Source organism: Elaeis guineensis, chromosome 2, assembly GCF_000442705.2.
Source record: "Elaeis guineensis isolate ETL-2024a chromosome 2, EG11, whole genome shotgun sequence".
Lineage (NCBI taxonomy): Eukaryota > Viridiplantae > Streptophyta > Magnoliopsida > Arecales > Arecaceae > Elaeis > Elaeis guineensis.
The window spans coordinates 81,139,127-81,156,272 of record NC_025994.2 but is presented as its reverse complement, the minus strand read 5'-3'; the positions used below and the strand labels follow the sequence as shown (position 1 = coordinate 81,156,272).

General features: G+C 36.7%; 3 protein-coding genes across 8 annotated transcripts; 1 reads left to right on the top strand and 2 right to left on the bottom strand.

Annotated features, from left to right (window-relative positions):
- The first annotated feature begins 1,633 nt into the window (after positions 1-1,633).
- On the top strand, positions 1,634-4,217 carry LOC105057101 (uncharacterized). 2 transcript variants are annotated; one of them, XM_010939560.4, is made up of 3 exons: positions 1,634-1,802; positions 1,931-2,194; positions 3,770-4,217. In XM_010939560.4, exons 1-3 carry the CDS (start codon positions 1,649-1,651, stop codon positions 3,985-3,987), a joined length of 636 nt encoding a protein of 211 aa, XP_010937862.2. In that variant the 5' UTR covers positions 1,634-1,648; the 3' UTR covers positions 3,988-4,217. The 2 variants fall into 2 exon arrangements, with proteins under 2 accessions (XP_010937862.2, XP_073108051.1); XM_073251950.1 differs by having other exon boundaries at positions 1,724-1,802; positions 1,905-2,194.
- Positions 4,218-5,915: 1,698 nt separating this feature from the next.
- On the bottom strand, positions 5,916-10,672 carry LOC105057090 (COBRA-like protein 1). The gene is made up of 6 exons (XM_010939548.4): positions 10,290-10,672; positions 8,736-8,815; positions 7,979-8,435; positions 7,140-7,299; positions 6,779-7,056; positions 5,916-6,582 (listed from the first exon to the last, which is right to left on the bottom strand). The coding sequence occupies exons 1-6, from the start codon at positions 10,402-10,404 to the stop codon at positions 6,290-6,292; spliced, it is 1,383 nt and encodes a 460-aa protein (XP_010937850.1). The 5' UTR covers positions 10,405-10,672; the 3' UTR covers positions 5,916-6,289.
- A 2,796-nt stretch (positions 10,673-13,468) lies between these two features.
- LOC105057066 (folate synthesis bifunctional protein, mitochondrial) lies at positions 13,469-17,061 on the bottom strand. Of its 5 annotated transcripts, none has more exons than XM_073251949.1 (5): positions 16,976-17,061; positions 16,758-16,885; positions 15,857-15,944; positions 15,542-15,772; positions 13,469-15,461 (listed from the first exon to the last, which is right to left on the bottom strand). In XM_073251949.1, exons 4-5 carry the CDS (start codon positions 15,624-15,626, stop codon positions 13,933-13,935), a joined length of 1,614 nt encoding a protein of 537 aa, XP_073108050.1. In that variant the 5' UTR covers positions 15,627-15,772; positions 15,857-15,944; positions 16,758-16,885; positions 16,976-17,061; the 3' UTR covers positions 13,469-13,932. The 5 variants fall into 5 exon arrangements, with proteins under 5 accessions (XP_073108050.1, XP_010937823.1, XP_010937840.1 ...); XM_010939521.4 differs by having other exon boundaries at positions 15,878-15,944; XM_010939538.4 differs by having other exon boundaries at positions 13,469-15,452; positions 15,878-15,944.
- Positions 17,062-17,146: the final 85 nt, after the last annotated feature.

Below are 17,146 nucleotides of genomic sequence, written 5' to 3'. Positions count from 1 at the left end.
GAGATTCAGAGTGGTTGAATAGAAAATTTTAGATCCATCTCAATTGGATAGGAGGCTTGGAGCATACAAGGTAACTCTTTCTCCCCCTCCTAATAAAATTTATTGAAATCTATTATTTTTTAATATTATTTGATAATTTAAAATTTTATTATTATTTTGATGTTAATTTGATTTCAAGATTGGACAGCTTGAAGATAATTAAATATTAATAGAAAAATTTATTAGTATAAATTTAATTTAAAAATTATAATTTTTTTTACTATCTCAATAGACTTTTCAATAATGAAAATAATATTTATAGTATAAATATTTTTTTATTAGAAAAAGAAGTGAGTTACAACTATCTTTTTTTATGGAAGATTTTATAGTTTCAAATCTATCTATTGAGTAGATATCTTTAAGAATGTATTCATTGTATTTTACTTTATATTAATTTATTAATAAATAAAAAAATTACATGACTTTTAATGATTCTAATTTTATAGCCCTAATTATGGACCTCCATTCTATAAATATTTTAAAATATATTTAAGATTTATTTTTAATTAATTATTTAAATTTTTTTATAAATATTTGATTTTCTCTTAATTATAATTATATGAATGAATATTGTTGAAATTTTATAGAAAGAAAATTTGAAAAAATTTATCAAGAAACCAGAATTGCTTAAATCAATATACGAACTTGGGTTCAATACAATATAATAAAATTATTGACCGCACTCAGCATGTAAGACTATGAATCTCATTGTCATTTTATTTATTATTAATTTTTTATTATGTTTCAAAAATATATTTTTATTTTTATAGATTTTGTTTAGTAGAAAAAATAAATTTTAAATCGATGTAGAAAAAAGTCTTATCTTTTAATTTTTTCATCTTTTCTTTATTTTTATTGATTTTTTGTGTATTTTTTTCTAATTATTTCTTTACTTTTTTTATTCGCAGGAGTCTCAATTAGATGAAAGGCTTTAGATCCATCTTAATCAGATGGGAAACTTGAAATAGCTAAGGTAATTCTATCTTTCTCTTTTAATAAAATTTATTAAAATATATTATTTTTTATAAATTATTTTTTACTATTACTTGGTAGTTTAAAAAATTTATTATTGTCTTTATACTAGTTTAAAATAGAATTTTAAAACTAAAGATGAAGTTCTAGATAGAAATAATATTTAATATCTTATACATGATGTATGTAGTTGTTTGTTGTATCACTATTAAGTATCAATTATTTTGTATTGAATGATTATATGTTTCTGAAGAATAGAAATAGGATTAAAATAATTTTTTAAAAATATAAATTATATATTTTAAAAAAATATTATTTTTTTATTATTTTTTATTATTATTTACATAAAATTTGTTCCATAATATGGGTTACTTGCTAGTCTAATACGAAGGAAAAATAAATAAGATGCTTTATGTAAAAAATTAAAAAAATCTGAAGAGCAATTGTGTCAAAGACCATGCGCGCGCACGTTCACAGATCATTGGAGAGAGATTCTAAATCTATACATCATTGCTTTTTTTTTTTCTTTTTGGTAGAATACATCATTGTTCATTCAACGGCTATAACCTTCTCAACGTGGATACTCGATCACCGTTGGTACCTTGGGGATCCATCCTCCGGTCTTTGAATCACGTGCATGCCACTCGAAGTATCCCAAACGCACTCTACGTCACGTGCACCTCACGTGTCGCCGCTTTATATGCGAAGAAACGGGAGTCCGCGGAACAACGAGAAGAGGAACAAGTGCACTGCCATGAACCTCCAGGTGCAGAAGAACACTCTCTACGTAGGTAAGCCGTTCGATGATATGCCTCTGTGATAGAATACATTCATCGTTTTATTCTTGTTCTGTTCATTCCTGAATGAAATTAAATTTTTTTTTTAAAAAAAAGAAAAATTAACAAACCTACACCGACAGGAGGGCTGGCGGAGGAGGTGAACGAGTCGATCCTGCACTCGGCATTCATCCCGTTCGGGGACATAAAGGACGTCAAGACCCCGCTGGACCAGGCCACCCAGAAGCACCGCTCCTTCGGCTTCGTCACCTTCCTCGAGCGCGAGGACGCCGCCGCCGCCATGGACAACATGGATGGCGCCGAGCTCTACGGCCGCGTCCTCACCGTCAACTACGCCTTCCCCGAGCGCATCAAGGGAGGCGAGCAGGGCTGGGCCGCCCAACCCAGTGCGTTCCTTACTCCTTTCTCCCTTTTTCCTTTTTGTTTTTCCTGTTACAATTGGACTTCTTTCGTTATTTGGATTCAACTCTGTTGATAAGTTGTCCGATTGCCATGCCTCATTGCTTATTCGATTGCTCTTCTATATTTTTTTAAGGAAAAAAAGAGAAAAAAGCCAGAAAACTAAAAAACCTCACCAATCTGACGCTAAACCCTAAATTGGTTGTTACTTTCCCTTCTCACCCTTTCTTCAAAATTGTGGGCGAGGTTTATATTGGTGGTCTTCAGAGTTTTTGCATAGGAATCGAGCTGAAATCTTTGTCGTTCCCGTAAATTGTATTGTCTATAGGAGAATGATTATAACAAATGTTAGGCTGGTTGTTGTAGAAATTAGCCATCATTTTTTAGCCAAGCAAGAAATAATGCATTATAGAAGAAATTTTAGTGAGAGTGCGGGAGAGAGAGAGTGGCAAAGCCAATTTGGCTAGGATCAAGGAGATACAGTGTTGCTGGGGTCAGGATTTCCTAGTGAACTGAGGCAGATTGCTCAACAACATGTTCTAGTCTTTTGAAAGAGTGGTGTGATCCTTGTATGCTTGCATCAGTTATTTGGCTCAAATGAAAGAACAAGAAGAAAAAGTGAGAACCATACATAGCTAAAGCTTAATTTTGATATTGATTTTCTGATTTTATGGGACTATCATTTGTCACGTTCTGTAGCATCCAATTTTAGCATTTCTATTTTTTGGATTGCTTTTCTTGTAGTTCATATTGCGATACCATTTAGCCACCACTTGGTGTTTTCATGAAACTGATGCAAGGATGATGTTTTGGAAATACTGCAATGAGTTAATTATAAAGATTTTATACCACTAGCCATAATGCCATTGCAAATGCATGTGGTTGCTACAAAAGATTTTAGATATTCGTTTATTATGTTCTTAATTTAGATTAGTGTTTCTATGACCAATATGTCACTATGTATTGGGATTTGGAGAATGTGCTTCTTATTATGCATTGAATCATTGAAATTCTTACCTAAGAATAGAGTTTTCCTCTTAAACTCCTTCCAAGAGTCTAGAAATGTTAGAATCCTTTTTCATAAAAGTTTAGCATAGCATAGATTTTGGAGGGAGAAATCTAATTGGGGTTGCAATGGAAATTTAAAAGCCAGGAAATAAACTGCTTTTACATAGTGTTTGGATTAATTTGATACTCGTGGCAGTGCTGGTTATGTGAGTTCTGAACTAGGATAACTATGCTGGTACATGAGGCAGTGCTGGTTATGTGAGTTATGAACTAGGATAACTATACTAGATACCGTATTCTGAGCCAGCACTCTGTGCCTGACCTGACAGTATATTTCTACTTTACATGATGGTATGTTCATGTCCATCAACAATTTACAAACTGTAACACACTTACCTAGCATAACATTACCAACACCATCTCGGTTTCTGGTGGCAATGCTCTGTCCCTGCAACTTTGGATGTAATCATTTGATCGAAATGATTTTAGACTTCTTAGAAGGAAGTGATTCTCCTATTCCAGGTGAGTCTAATTGACATCTTTGTCTTGTTCAGTTTGGGCGGATGCTGATACATGGTTTGAGAGGCAACAACAGGAGGAGGAAATGCAGCGTCTGCAGGCAGAACAGCAAGCTGCCATGAAAGCAGCAGAGGAGCTGCATAGGAAGAAGTTGGCTGAAGAGCGAGAAGGAGAGAAGGAAGAAGAAACGGAAACAAAGGCTGATCCTATGGCTGCAGCTGAAGCAGAGGCCTTGAAACAACAGAATGCTTGAACCATCTACACTCTAGAATTCACACTGAAGAAGACCGTGTTTAAAAGTGACTTTTGTGTGCTGTCTGTTTGTTAGACTATAAAAAATTAAGGTTCTGTTGTGTTTTCTTTCAGAGTATTCAGTTGTCATTACTCATATTGTAACTTCCGTGACAATGGTTGTTTAGAACTGGAAAAGTAAATCAGTTGACTTTTTGCCAAAAAAATATTTGGGTAACATTGTTTATGTTCGGTAACACTGTTAGTGGTGTTTGGAACTTGGTGAGAAAAATAAAATCAAAGAAAGCTTATTACGATAGATTACATGGTCTGAAAGAGAATATTCTAATGTGGTCTTCTGTGGATTGGACGAATTACTGTTGAAGGCCAATGCCACAGTTGTATGAACAAATTGGCTGCTTTGTCTGGTAGCCAATTGTGATACCTAGGCACCTCGAATGGCTTCAGATCAGAAGGAATGCTTATTATGATATTGGAAGAAATCTCTCTGTTGACCCCAAATCTCTAACTCATCCGAAATTGTATCGGACACACACACACACGTATGACCAATGCAGCCCCTGTAAAATTTTCATTTCTCTGAGGGTTAGAAATTCAGTTGATAATCTTTGGATGGGGCTTGCTTGCTTGGTCCAACTCTTCCTTTCCAAACTACATCATCAGACTATTGTGACAACAATAAAATGTATCTCTTTCATATCAAATTGACATTGACGAGAAAAGTTCTTTAGTAAAACATTGCAACCACTTCATGGGAAACAGCTTGCTCTCCTATCAAGAGAGGGGAATGTAATCTATAACTAAATCAATTCAACAGACCAAATTTACCACAAAATAGACTGATCATTCTTCCTTTTTATCCCTTAGTTATGCACTTCCGATCGACCAATTGCCAGAAAACATGCAACTTCATTATGCACCATACCAGGTGGCATGCCATAAAGGACCATACTACTCGGTACCGGGCATTTTGTACGGTACCTAAAATGATCTCATACTTGGTACGGGAGGCATACTGAATTTCGGTACCATTCACCGACTTGTACCTATGCTTTATCAGCGTAGTACCAATAAGGGTACCAAAACCATCATTGCAAACTATACTTTCAAGTAATGCCCAGATTAGAGATAAACAAACATAACAAGCCAAACCTTGAAAGCTCTAAGAAAACCAAACATTTTATTGCTCCATCAGCAGCTTTGGTGTTGTTAGCCAAGAAAATGAAGCATTCCTCTCTCCATGCAATTTGTTTTTCTGGGTTCTGTTAGCCCCCATCCATCACGTTGTTGTTAGTGATTCCCTATTTATACTTACCATTTTGGTGGTCTTAGCGGGCAATCTTGGTTCTTGAATCTGCATCTTATAATCTGCTGGAATCAACCAACAGTATCAAGTCAAGTAGGAGCTAATATCTGGAAATATGTTCGAAGGACTTACTTATGTCAGTATGAAAGTATTTATGTTGTTTCAGGAGAATCTAGAGCCAAAAAACGAAAAAATAGGTGGACCATCAAATATTTACTCTTTAAAGCATTTCAGAAAATCAGAGGAAACCACTCGAGAATTCTTCATGATCTCTTCTTTGGATGATTACATTAATCCTAGGTGTATAATTTCCATGACAGTTCTACACGAAGAGCATGCTTCCTCCATGCTGGTCATATGAGTTATGTGTGATCTGATATGAGTCGAAAAAAGAAACTGTCAGATGGAGCAATTAATAGACAACTCTAACTCTCACTGAAGTGTACAGTCTTCTACCATCTATTTTATGCTGTATTGTTTCTATTGGCAGCAAATTAACATCATCCCACATATTCCTGCAAATGAAAGGGGCATATGAAATACGGTAGACCCCAACAAGCTAAAACTCAACCACCAACTGCAGCAAATAAGGTACATTGGACTCACATTAGCAAATTATCGACGTTCAGCTTTCCTTCTTTGGCCATAAATAACTCCTTTTCCTGGTTACAAAATCTTCTAAGACAACTAAAACCAGACTCCTTTTTCCTACAACTAAGGTAGTTGCATAAGCAAACTGAATTATAAGAAGCTAGGCTCAATTGGAATAACTGATTACAGTATCTAAGTTTGTACTGAAATGAAATCATCGATATACATCTATTCTGCCATACATCCCAAACACTGGACTTCTGCATTGGTGAAGCTCCATGTTTCCACAACTGTGTCCCATGAATACACATGCCATGCTCCAGTGACAGTAAAACTTATTTTTAAGAGATTTCAGACATTCATGTGAGGATAACCTAGAATATCACCATAAGTTAAATGTACCAAACTAGACATAGACTAGAAAGCAAGCCAGAACAGTCCAGAAGACTATGATTGAGACAATTGAGGGACTCTTTGATAGAGGACTTGCATTCGGCAACCATGGATATGCATCTGGAGGTGGCATGACGCAGTTTTCACCATTGAAGTATACGCGACGTGGAAAGGCCCATCCCTTCCCAAAAGTGAAGGTTAACGGGTCTTTCTGGAATAGAAGCTCTGACTGTACATTTCCCATTGGACCAGCTACCATAAGCAATTCATTGTAGAACTTTATGCCCCACATCATCGCCGTATCATCTGAAGACCAAATCCAAAATGCTTTGTGTTATTGAGGAAGTTGGGTGCTATGTATCCACTCCCAGAAAGAACCAGGATGGATAAATAAGGTACTCCTGATGCTTCTATACAACCTATTGCATATCTAGTGCACACTTTGCCAATTAGATCAGCAAGACAAGCAATCGCGCTAGGGGATATTGCAATGATAACTTACTTATTGTTCCATAAGGGGTCAGTGCCTTGTAATTGAAGCTGAAGGTTCGAGTGAGATTATTGAAATTAGGGTGCTGCATGACCAAGTTCCATTGTGTGTAATTCATCCGATAGTTGAAATTTGTGACTGAGATCTTTGCACGCCAATATTCTTTATAGTTAAGTTTAACATGCCAGTGCACTCTAATGGGGCACATGTGAGAAGTGCACTGGACCAAAGGAGTGAAGCTGCTTTTGCCAAGGCCATTGACAGCAGAAGCCAGGTAAGGTGAATTCCCCCTGTCAAAGTGTACAGAACCACATATCAGAATTGAGCATAGCTTGCAAGTGAATATAATTCAAATACTAGGGTTAGAACTAACTCCACACAGCTTCCTGGTTTGGTAAGGTTATTTGGGCAGCCACAAGTGCATGCTGGGCAATTGACTATGGTGTCATTGTAGAAAGATGAAAGGGAGACACAGCATGTCGGAGTCTTCTGGGAGAGGAACTGAGAATATGTGCATGTAACTTTCCATGTCACTGCAATTAGATGGTCACAAAAACTTAAGCTTTATGAAGGACTTTTAAATTTCTTCAGCTGCTGAACCAATCCACAACTTCAGTGTTAAAATAACTTAAACTGACAAGCTACCAATAGAACTGATGATGAGATCTTAATCAGCTCTGCTTGTTGCATGAAATTTGAAAATACCTAATTTACAGTTTTATAGTTGCAACTAAGAAACATTTATAATCAAGAAGTTTCATAGTTACAAAGGGGCTGATGATCATCAAGCTTGTGGCTCTGTCATCAAGAAAACACACAAATACCATTATCTTGTAGGCATTACTGGTTACCAGCATAAATGCGGTATAAGTTTTTTCAAGTTTCATGAGAATTTTTGGTTGATTATATAATAATGCATTTTCTGATTGGGCTTATTAGGATAATCAAAGATGGCCATAAGCAAAGGGTATTATAAACCGATAACTTGAAACCTCAGAGAAAGATGATTAGAATAAGAGCCATAGCAAAAACAATCCAGAGCTTGAAAGAGGACCAGGTCAACTCATCTGAACCATGTGATCTCTTCTTTTCTTACAGTTCTTATTCTACTATTATTGAAATCGACTATAAAGCTAAACTTAAGCAAAACTCTTTCGAGCAAGATTCTCCATCAAGTAGAACACTGAAGAAAATTTTAAGTTTGTAACTTACTCAGAGCTTGTGTTTTTCTCCTTCCATCCTTTGAAACAAATTTACTAGGTTCGACAGTCTCTGTGTTTGCGCATGTATATCCAGGCCCTGGAACTCTAAATGTGAAGTTTTTGGGTGCTTTTGCGGTCTTGATGCTCGTCCCTGCTAAGCCTACGCTAAGCTGGAAGGAACTAGCAGCTTTGCCTGGATCTTGAACTACTGAACTCATCACTCCTCCTTTGCAGCAATTAGCTATCTGCAAGCCAAACGGAGTTTCTGGAAGCAGATCAACTACTGTGGGATCCTTCTTGCAACAATGTGGGATGTTCTCTTTAAATTTTGAGCAATCACCCTGCTCGGTAGTTTGTGCCCCGACCATTGACCAGATGACCTCCTTCTTTGCCCAAGTCCATCCTAACGTCCATCCTGGTGCTTCGATATGACGGTATTGTTGGTAATTATATACCATAACAACAGCCTGAGGAAACATGTTATTCGTAAATATTTTTAGCTGGTATCCTAGATATTGGCATCATAACAAGTGAAAACTGCATGTCTGCTACCCCTTTGCAAAGATTGATGACATCACTTTGTTAAATTGGCACGCCACTGATTCAGAAGGATTTTAAAAGAATTAAGAGAACAGATCTCCTAGTCTCAGCATTGTCATATGTAACTGGTGTTGGATCGATACTAGATGAAAGATCAATGTTATGTCATAGAGAAAATATTGGGCATTCAGAAGATTTTTCATGACATCCGATTGCAGTATACTTACAACATAGCCATCAGTAGTCCACTGCATAATATCCCATTTAATTGTTATATTTCCATTTGGGTCAAGTGCATCATAAGCTTCTGTAAAGGCAAAAGAGGAGGCACGTTAAAGTGAAACCACTTCATAAATGAACAAAGAATTGCACATCAAAGTCCAAACTCTGTGTCTTTTTTTAAGAAAAATTGAATGGAAGAAAATTTCACAAGAGCTGTAACTCATTAACATTCTGAAATAATGGAGCTCTCATAACTAAAATAGGAACCTGTTGTGATTTAAAATTTTAGATCTGTATCATAAAGCAGAACTCCTAATCTGGAAAGATAAAGCGGTCTTTGTAACAAAAAGCATATTTTAATTAGCAAATTGACCACTTGTTTAAATAAATGCTCCCCTCAATCTGAAAGGTGAAAGTTCTGACAGCAACTGAGCATGATTCTCTTTGAAACCCAACATCCAAGTTTGCCACAAAAAATAAAAAATAAAAAAAAATCAGTGATTGGCAATTTAAAGTGGACCTCCTATCTTATTTTCAGAATCAAATAGTCTTTTCAGCCAAAATAATATTCATCTGAAAGCCCTTTCATTGAAGAAATATATGTTGCAGAAAAATGTGGTATGTATCATGCTCTTGACCATTAACAAATATATATCCCAATCTGTCTCAATTAATTAAAGAACTGCAATTCTTTGTCATCTGTGATACTTCAAAAGTAAATTATTACATCACATTAGTCTGAAATACTTTGATAGTGAGCACCTGGATACCAGATCAACCAAATGCATTGATTTCTAAATACTGATATGTCAAAATATTAAATGCTTAAATCTGTGCCGGTGTGTGCACACCTGCACTTGCTATTAGAATACACAAAAGATGCGTGAAGAAAATTTTACACTCACTGTAAGATCCAATGTTGATGACCGGAAATTGGAAATTTAAACCATTGGATGTGATTTACAAGGCATACGATAGCTATTTTCAAATGTTCATATATTTTTGAAAACCCTTAACCTATGAATCTTATCACTGTGAAATCTACATATTGTATTGTGTCACTAGAACTATACATTTGGCACGACATGTGAGTTTTTGCACACAGGTATTTTAGACCTTATAGATCATGTCCAATGGTTTTGGTCTTCATTTTACAAGCCTGGGCATCAAATCAGGTAATGTGTCTTATACCCTATATTTGTTATAATCACACACACATGCATATGCATACGCCAAATAGAATTCCTTCCTCAATTCTCTTTTATTTCCAGTTCAATAATAATACATTTTACAGGAATTATATAATCTTTCTCCTTACATTGAACAAATTGCTGAAACTGATTTAGATTGATATGTCGCAAAAAATAAGAGGAGAGAGAAACTCCTATTCTTGATTTTTCTCCGATGTCAACAACCATATAACTGAAATGCCATCATCGCATTTCCACAATGACACATTTAACAGAAAGAGCAATGCAGGATCCAAAAGATCGTATTTTTAGAAGAGTAGTGAAGCATATGAGAAGAATGAAAACTAAAAATGCAAAATTGGTGCTGACCTGTTGAGATTAGAGTAGAGGAGAGAACAAAGACCACAAGAAAAATGGCCAAAGGTCTAAGCTTTGTGATTGGTCTAGCATTGGCAAAGAAGGAAGGTGCAAGACTCATTTCCATTGCAGTTTGTGTAAAGAGCTCTAGATCTGCACTTCTGTAGAAATGCAGGATGGAGACCAATAACTCGTTAGGACGGCAATGACAGAAGAGACAAGCTTTCCTTCTTTACTCGTGTCAGTGGGCGTTAGTTTTAGCCTTAGGACTAGTAGGCCGGCATTTGAACGAGTGTCTAACAAACTCCTTAAGTAAGTTCATAGCTAGAGCTGGACACGTACAGTACCATGCACACGAGAGGTTACGTGGATGGCTGTGATCTTTCGATGCCTTCCAAGTTACAACCACCTCAAGTCCAGCTGGAGGTGGGGGGAAGAGAGAGAGAGAATGGAAGGTCCTACTTTTGGGAGGTAATTAAAGAGACTTTCTAAATGTCTCCATTATAGTTGTAGAGGTCATAGACATTAAATAATAAAATTTAGAATTAACATGTATTATATATGTTTCCGTGTCAGAAAAAACAAGGGGAAGTGCTTCAAGAGTTGGAGATGAAAAGGCATTAAAACATACAGTACAAAGGTACAAGGAAAAAGAGTGAGAGGAAGGAACTATTGGGCGCTGACAATTTATTCAGTGGCAACAAGATGGTTGTACGTGTCATTTCAAAGAGATGATGGAAAGAATAGTTTTATCACCACCAGGTGATGCAAATAATTCTCATGATAAATGACATTGATGTCTCAGCAATGTCGTATCTTGGATACGTTATGAAGTATAAGCGGTTTGAATCAGGTTGTCTCAGGTGATTCATGTATGATTTAGTTAAATTTTGGACTGGGAATTTGTCCAACCTAGCTTTTGGCTAGGAAAAGGATCTCCTTAAGTTCCAGTCCCCATCCAAATAGATTAAAAAGTGACAAAGTATGCATATAGTTCTGGAATACTCAACTAGACATAAATCCATAGCCTATGAACAGAGAAGTAACAATTCTGTGAGCTAAGCGCCTGTCACTGGCCTATACGATTTAATAGAATTTTGACTGAACTGCATGTTACTATTCTGTCACCAGGATGATTAGCAAAGCTCTGTTTCACTCACACCATCCAAAAATTACCGTGATAAGTGAAACTAGAGTTCTGCAGTTGTGACGAATGGGAGCTAAACTAAGGAGAGGAAACAAGTAGGAAAAAGATAGGGAAAAGGAGTTGCAACCCCCAAGCTCTGGCGTTACAATAGTGGAGATTTGGTAGCTCAAGCATCAGCGTGTCATCAATTTTATCCTTTCTTTCTTTCTTTTTTTCTTTCTTTCTTTCTTTCTTTCTTTTTCTTGATATATACAGGCATTTACACCAATCTAATATAAGTACAATCCATAAAATTAAAAAATAAAATATCTTTCAAAGCTCATGAGCATGTCTAACCCCAATGCAAAGTTCAGTCATCAGTGTACTAAGCCATATAAGGGCAGTCCAATCAACAGCATTGTTTGTTTTCCGAAGGACATGCTGAGTAGATACCACGATAAAATCACGAAAACACGTTCAGATGTCATGAAGGAGTGGATGGATCTCTAACTATCTCATATCATCCTGGATCCAACCGATGATGGTGGCAAATTTTTCCCCGATGAGAATTTTTTCTGTCCACAGCTCTTACCTAGTACAGATAATGCTTATGCAAATAGCACGAAGCTTAGCTTCTCGGAAGAAAGGTTGGAAGAGATGTAAGCCCACTGCCACCAGCAATATGAAGTCCAGTCCTTGAATGATAAAAACAACGCCGCCCTCTGCATCCTTTTCTTCTTTTCGACGGGGCTTTGCATGTCAATTGGTCCATGTTTCATTGTTATACTCACTTATTACTAGTTCCATAAATTAGAATTTTCCTTCATGAGCTTGGTTATGTAATTACATATACTGTCATGTATGGCCCAAAATTGGGATAATATTTGCTAAATTACTTTGCCGAACTGAAGTGCACAATGTTGGTGGGTGACACTTGGTTTGGTAAAGTCACCGAGAGTGTTAATAGCATGGACCAAGTTTCTGATTTTGCCCACAGCATTACTCCGCCATTAATGGGCGGAAAATGTAGCAATGATTGTCTCGACATATTCGAGGTCAGCTAGGGAAGAGGCATCAAATTATTTTCACCAAGGGAAATGGTTCTCCCGCGCGTCAATGCAGCATACGTAAATAGGCTCCGCCAACTCAAAGTCCTCGAAGTTTAAATGAAGAAAAGCCATGCAGACAATGATATAAGGACCACTAAAACAATTGATGCATTAAAGTCCGGTTAAAGAATTGGAAGCAGATCCTAGAACCTCATAAAACTCAGGTTTCAGATAGGCAAAAAAATCTCAAACAAAATTATACAAGTTTGCATTCCCTCATCACAAAGGAATTAAATATATAAAATATAATACTTTGTGAATCCGGTTTAATTTTGCACATTAGTCAGTGTTTGGAGACACTAATTGTCATGTATCTTTTACCATATGATGAAAAAAGTTGGACAACTTTCATGAAACAGGATGCTTAACAGCTCTCGTAGTAGACAAGGCACTGCATAATTTGGGATTCTGATTTCTGAATTCAGAAATCATTCTCAATCATTCTCAACTTCTCAATATATAAAATTATGCAACATTTAAAAAAAAAAAAGAATATTGCAGGACAAACAGTAACTTCCATCTTCTACTATATGCAACATATAATGAACCTACAACTAGCAATTGCAATCCATATCTTTCTTTTTTTTTTTTGAAAGGGGAGGGGGGAGCAATCCATATCTTTCAATTCGAGATAGGGACAAAAATAGAAGGCTCAGAAGTTGCTCCAATGTCTCAGGAAAACACTAGGTCCTGAAAATGCAGATTTTTTTGCACAGTTCCACATAAAAATGAAGATAAGAAAACTACTTATGATTGGTAAAAAGAGTTGTCATCCACGAGACCCATTAGGAGCGGTAGTCGGGTTGAGTCGAATACAATATATATAAAAAATCAGACAATCCGAATCCGATCTAGTTATTAAACAGGACAAAATCTGGACCCAAATCTGACCACTTTATTAAACAGTTAATGTAAGCCGATTTATAATGATTTGAATCAAGTTAAACAGTGAAGCATTGCCACCCTTAAAGTTAATATTATGAGACAAAATAATTCATCTTTATAACAATAGAATATTTAAGCAAAAAGGAAATATAGAATCAAAAGAACTGAAACCATATTTTACTTCCAAACAACAAAAATTATCACCATGTTAAGCAATAACCACAAAATTGGGTCGTCACTGTAGGCACTAGACAATCACCCACTCCAGCTGCCCATCCAAGGTGCAGGTGCCAACTCCCTCCACAGGATAAGCAACAGGAGAAACTATCCATTTTCATCATTATTGAATAACCCTGATAAACTATCATACATCAGATTTATCAGAGGGTTTCCTGGGAGTGTTCTTAGAACTTTGAACTCATATTTTCCCATTAAGACAACTATTATTTAGAACCTGAATATACTGCATGCTCATCGCTACTCTTACATTAGAACCCTCAATCCAATATGGTATTTAGGTTGATAATTTCTCTTGCTAAACATATATCCCACTGGTTTTTCTTTGTTTAAGCAGCGCATCACAGAACTTAGCAGCATCCAAATTAAAGCCAACATTGTGCACTCTAATGATATTAGCACCACCCAAAATCCCTGCTGTGACAGCTGCAATGGTGGCAGGATCTCTCTCAACAGGATCAGTACGATCACATATCTCACCAAGAAATCTTTTTCTGGAGGGTCCAACCAAGATTGGTGCATATGAAGCAGCCAAGCTCTTTTTGCCCATCTCTCTTCGAATGGATGACAAGCCCATTAGAAGTTTCAAGTTATGTTCGGTTTTCTTTGAAAACCCAACACCAGGGTCAATTATTATTCTCCACAATGGGATCCCCGATAATTCTGCTCTATTCACCCTTGCATAAAGCTCAGAAGCCACTTGCTTGCAAACATCTTCATACTGTAAATTTTCATTACTTTGCATTGTAGTTGGATCTCCTCTCATGTGCATCACAACATAAGGCACACCAAGTTCTCCTACTACAGTAAGAATTTTAGGGTCAAGCTGTCCTCCAGAGACATCATTAACAATATGAACCCCTCTCTTCACTGCCTCCAATGCGACATCTGCATAGAAGGTGTCCACTGATAATAACTTCCCTTTTACCTCAGGAATTTGTATAATTGCTTCCAATATAGGAATCAGCCTCTGAAGTTCTTCATCAGCAGCCAGCCTACTTGCAAATGGGCGTGTGGATTGGGCACCAATATCAATAATATCTGCCCCTTCTGAGATCAACAACCTGACCTGAGAAATTGCAGCTTCCACTGCTTGAAACTTCCCTCCATCACTAAAACTGTCAGGGGTCACATTGAGCACACCCATGACATGGGTTCTCTTTGACCAGTCCCATAGGACACTTCCTATTGGTAAAACTCTTCTTAATCCTTCCCTTCCAATTGAGGATTCACCACCAAGGTGCTCCCATAATTCAAATAGGCCACCACTTTTTCTTGAAAAAGAATGCCAACTTGCTACAGTGTCACTATCAATTGATGATCCTAGCAAATCCATAAGAGGAGCCACTACAAACGGCCTCTCCCATATGCGTTCATGAGGCACAGTAAGAGCCTCAGACTCGATCTTGAGCTTCCCGTAAAAAAGAATGTCTAGGTCAATTGGTCTTGGACCATATCTTATTCCATCAGTACGTCCCAGATCCTTCTCGATTTGCTTAAGTACTTTCAGTAACTCATGGGGTCCTAGTTTTGTAGTACCTCTAATTGCAGAATTTAGAAAAAGGGGCTGGTCTGTGACATAAGCAGGCTCTGTCTCATATAAGCAGCTGTGTCTAGTGATGTTTATGCCTGATTTCTTCATCAAACATAGGGCTTCATTGAAATTTTGTATTCTGTCACCCACATTGCTGCCTAAAGCAATCACTATTTCCTGTTCTGGAGAATGAACACCTTGCAAACATTCTGCAGATGAATGGATCCAAGAACGATGTGTAGTTGTATAAATTGAGGTGTGACAACAGGTTTTCAGGTTCAATCCTGCAACAGCTAAATAAATATTGATCAAGAAGAGTTTTCGGTATCATCACAAAATGCAAAGAGAACACCTAGAAAAGGTAGAAACTTACCAGCAGAAATATTTTTAAAGGAGAATCCTTTAAACCCAAGCAAAGGCTTAAACATTCCCATGCCAGGAAACATTACTAATGACATCAAGATGCCAGATCCATACAAAACCACAAGACTTGCAAAACAAGGGCTTTTATTGGTATCAAGTAATTGAAATGAGAGACTCCATGCGCCCTTCAAGTCCTCCAAAAGTGTCCTACTCTTATGCTTATTCTACAGCTCCATAAATTCTGCATTTTTGCAAAGGAAATAAGTTTAAATGCTTTGAAATTTGAAGTTCTATGGTAAAACTAGCAACTAGCCCCAGCTCTCACAATAAGCTAAATGATACGAACTTTGGAGTCAGCAAGCACAGGTGATGCACAAAGAACAGGCAAACAGACAAGCGAATCGCCCAAAGGTCTGCATGCATGAGAATTAATGAGTTGGAGAAGCATGAATATACATTTATAGAGAAAGAAGATAATTCTACCAGACAAAACTCTGAAAAAGACAGTTATTGTATAGAAATTTCCGTATTTAGATAATGTAAAAACTAATCTCTCTCACCATGACTGTCGAAACCCTTAACACAACAATTGCTCATATAAGGAAGGCAGTCTATCATGAGGCCACGGATTTCTATTTTACTTCTTTGTAATATGAGCAATAATTAGAGAAAATGGAATCTGACATGTAACACTTTGGGAAAACTAGCATATAAGAAATAACTTCAAGCAATTGTCATTAATTTTGGTTTTTTCCATGGAATTCTTTTTATCAGCTGTGGCCTTGCAAGAGGGAACAATTCTGAAATAGATATAGACGGGCAGAACCAGGATCTTTCTTGGATGGCAATGAATTGAACTTCACTATAGTGATAAAAACATAGTTCTCATTTATTGTGCTGTCCGATTGCCCACCTATATTGAAAACACTTGATCCGTTGTCATAGGATGAAGCATTGACATAAACAACAATTTTCTTGTATATGCTAAAATAGCAATTAGCGTGTTTTCATAAATTTGCTATTAATCACAACATGATGGTTAAATAATTTAAACTTTGGGTTTCCAGTGTTACAATGAGATTATTCAGAATTGGTGCAAACACTTCGATTAGAATCAAAAAATCAAAAATTAAGAAATACATAAAGAAGTTAATTTGCAATGTAAAAAATATTATCATTAAGAATCTTATCACCCTTGCTAAAAAATAAAAAGGAAAATAATTTACCAGCCTCACTCAATGAGAGAGAGAGAGAGAGAGGGGTAGATTAAAAAAGTCTCAGCGAATAGAACCACGAATCCGATCAGCTTCCCCCGGTTCCACCCGCATAGGTCAAGAAAAAAAGGGAGAGAATACTGATTGCGAGAAGAGAAAACTGTAATCAGAAGTGAGTAGGGAAACACCGCTGATATTATTACAAAAAAAATGTACCAAAAAAAACGTACCTTTTGTTGGATAAAACGAGCACGGCGTCCTCTGGATTTTCTCCGCAAGAGAGATTGGTTTAGGGGGAAGTCTTTAGAGAGCAGCGATGGTGAAAAAGTTGCACTAGTTTACCGTTTTAGCCTTCCATATTTAAAGGAAAAGCGCGGAACTTAGAACAACCGCCTAAGGGT

What these genes read in the sequence shown, in the direction of transcription:
- LOC105057101 (XM_010939560.4), top strand. Translation starts at nt 1,649, where the DNA reads ATGCCACTCGAAGTATCCCAAACGCACTCTACGTCACGTGCACCTCAC. An exon ending in GAAGAACACTCTCTACGTAG is followed by an intron (nt 1,803 to 1,930) that starts GTAAGCCGTTCG and finishes CTACACCGACAG; the next exon opens with GAGGGCTGGCGGAGGAGGTG. An exon ending in GGGCTGGGCCGCCCAACCCA is followed by an intron (nt 2,195 to 3,769) that starts GTGCGTTCCTTA and finishes TGTCTTGTTCAG; the next exon opens with TTTGGGCGGATGCTGATACA.
- LOC105057090 (XM_010939548.4), bottom strand. Translation starts at nt 10,404, where the DNA reads ATGGAAATGAGTCTTGCACCTTCCTTCTTTGCCAATGCTAGACCAATC. An exon ending in GAGAAAAACACAAGCTCTGA is followed by an intron (nt 7,300 to 7,978) that starts GTAAGTTACAAA and finishes ATCTAATTGCAG; the next exon opens with TGACATGGAAAGTTACATGC. An exon ending in AAACCAGGAAGCTGTGTGGA is followed by an intron (nt 7,057 to 7,139) that starts GTTAGTTCTAAC and finishes ACACTTTGACAG; the next exon opens with GGGGAATTCACCTTACCTGG.
- LOC105057066 (XM_073251949.1), bottom strand. Translation starts at nt 15,626, where the DNA reads ATGTCATTAGTAATGTTTCCTGGCATGGGAATGTTTAAGCCTTTGCTT. An exon ending in CTTTAAAAATATTTCTGCTG is followed by an intron (nt 15,462 to 15,541) that starts GTAAGTTTCTAC and finishes ATATTTATTTAG; the next exon opens with CTGTTGCAGGATTGAACCTG.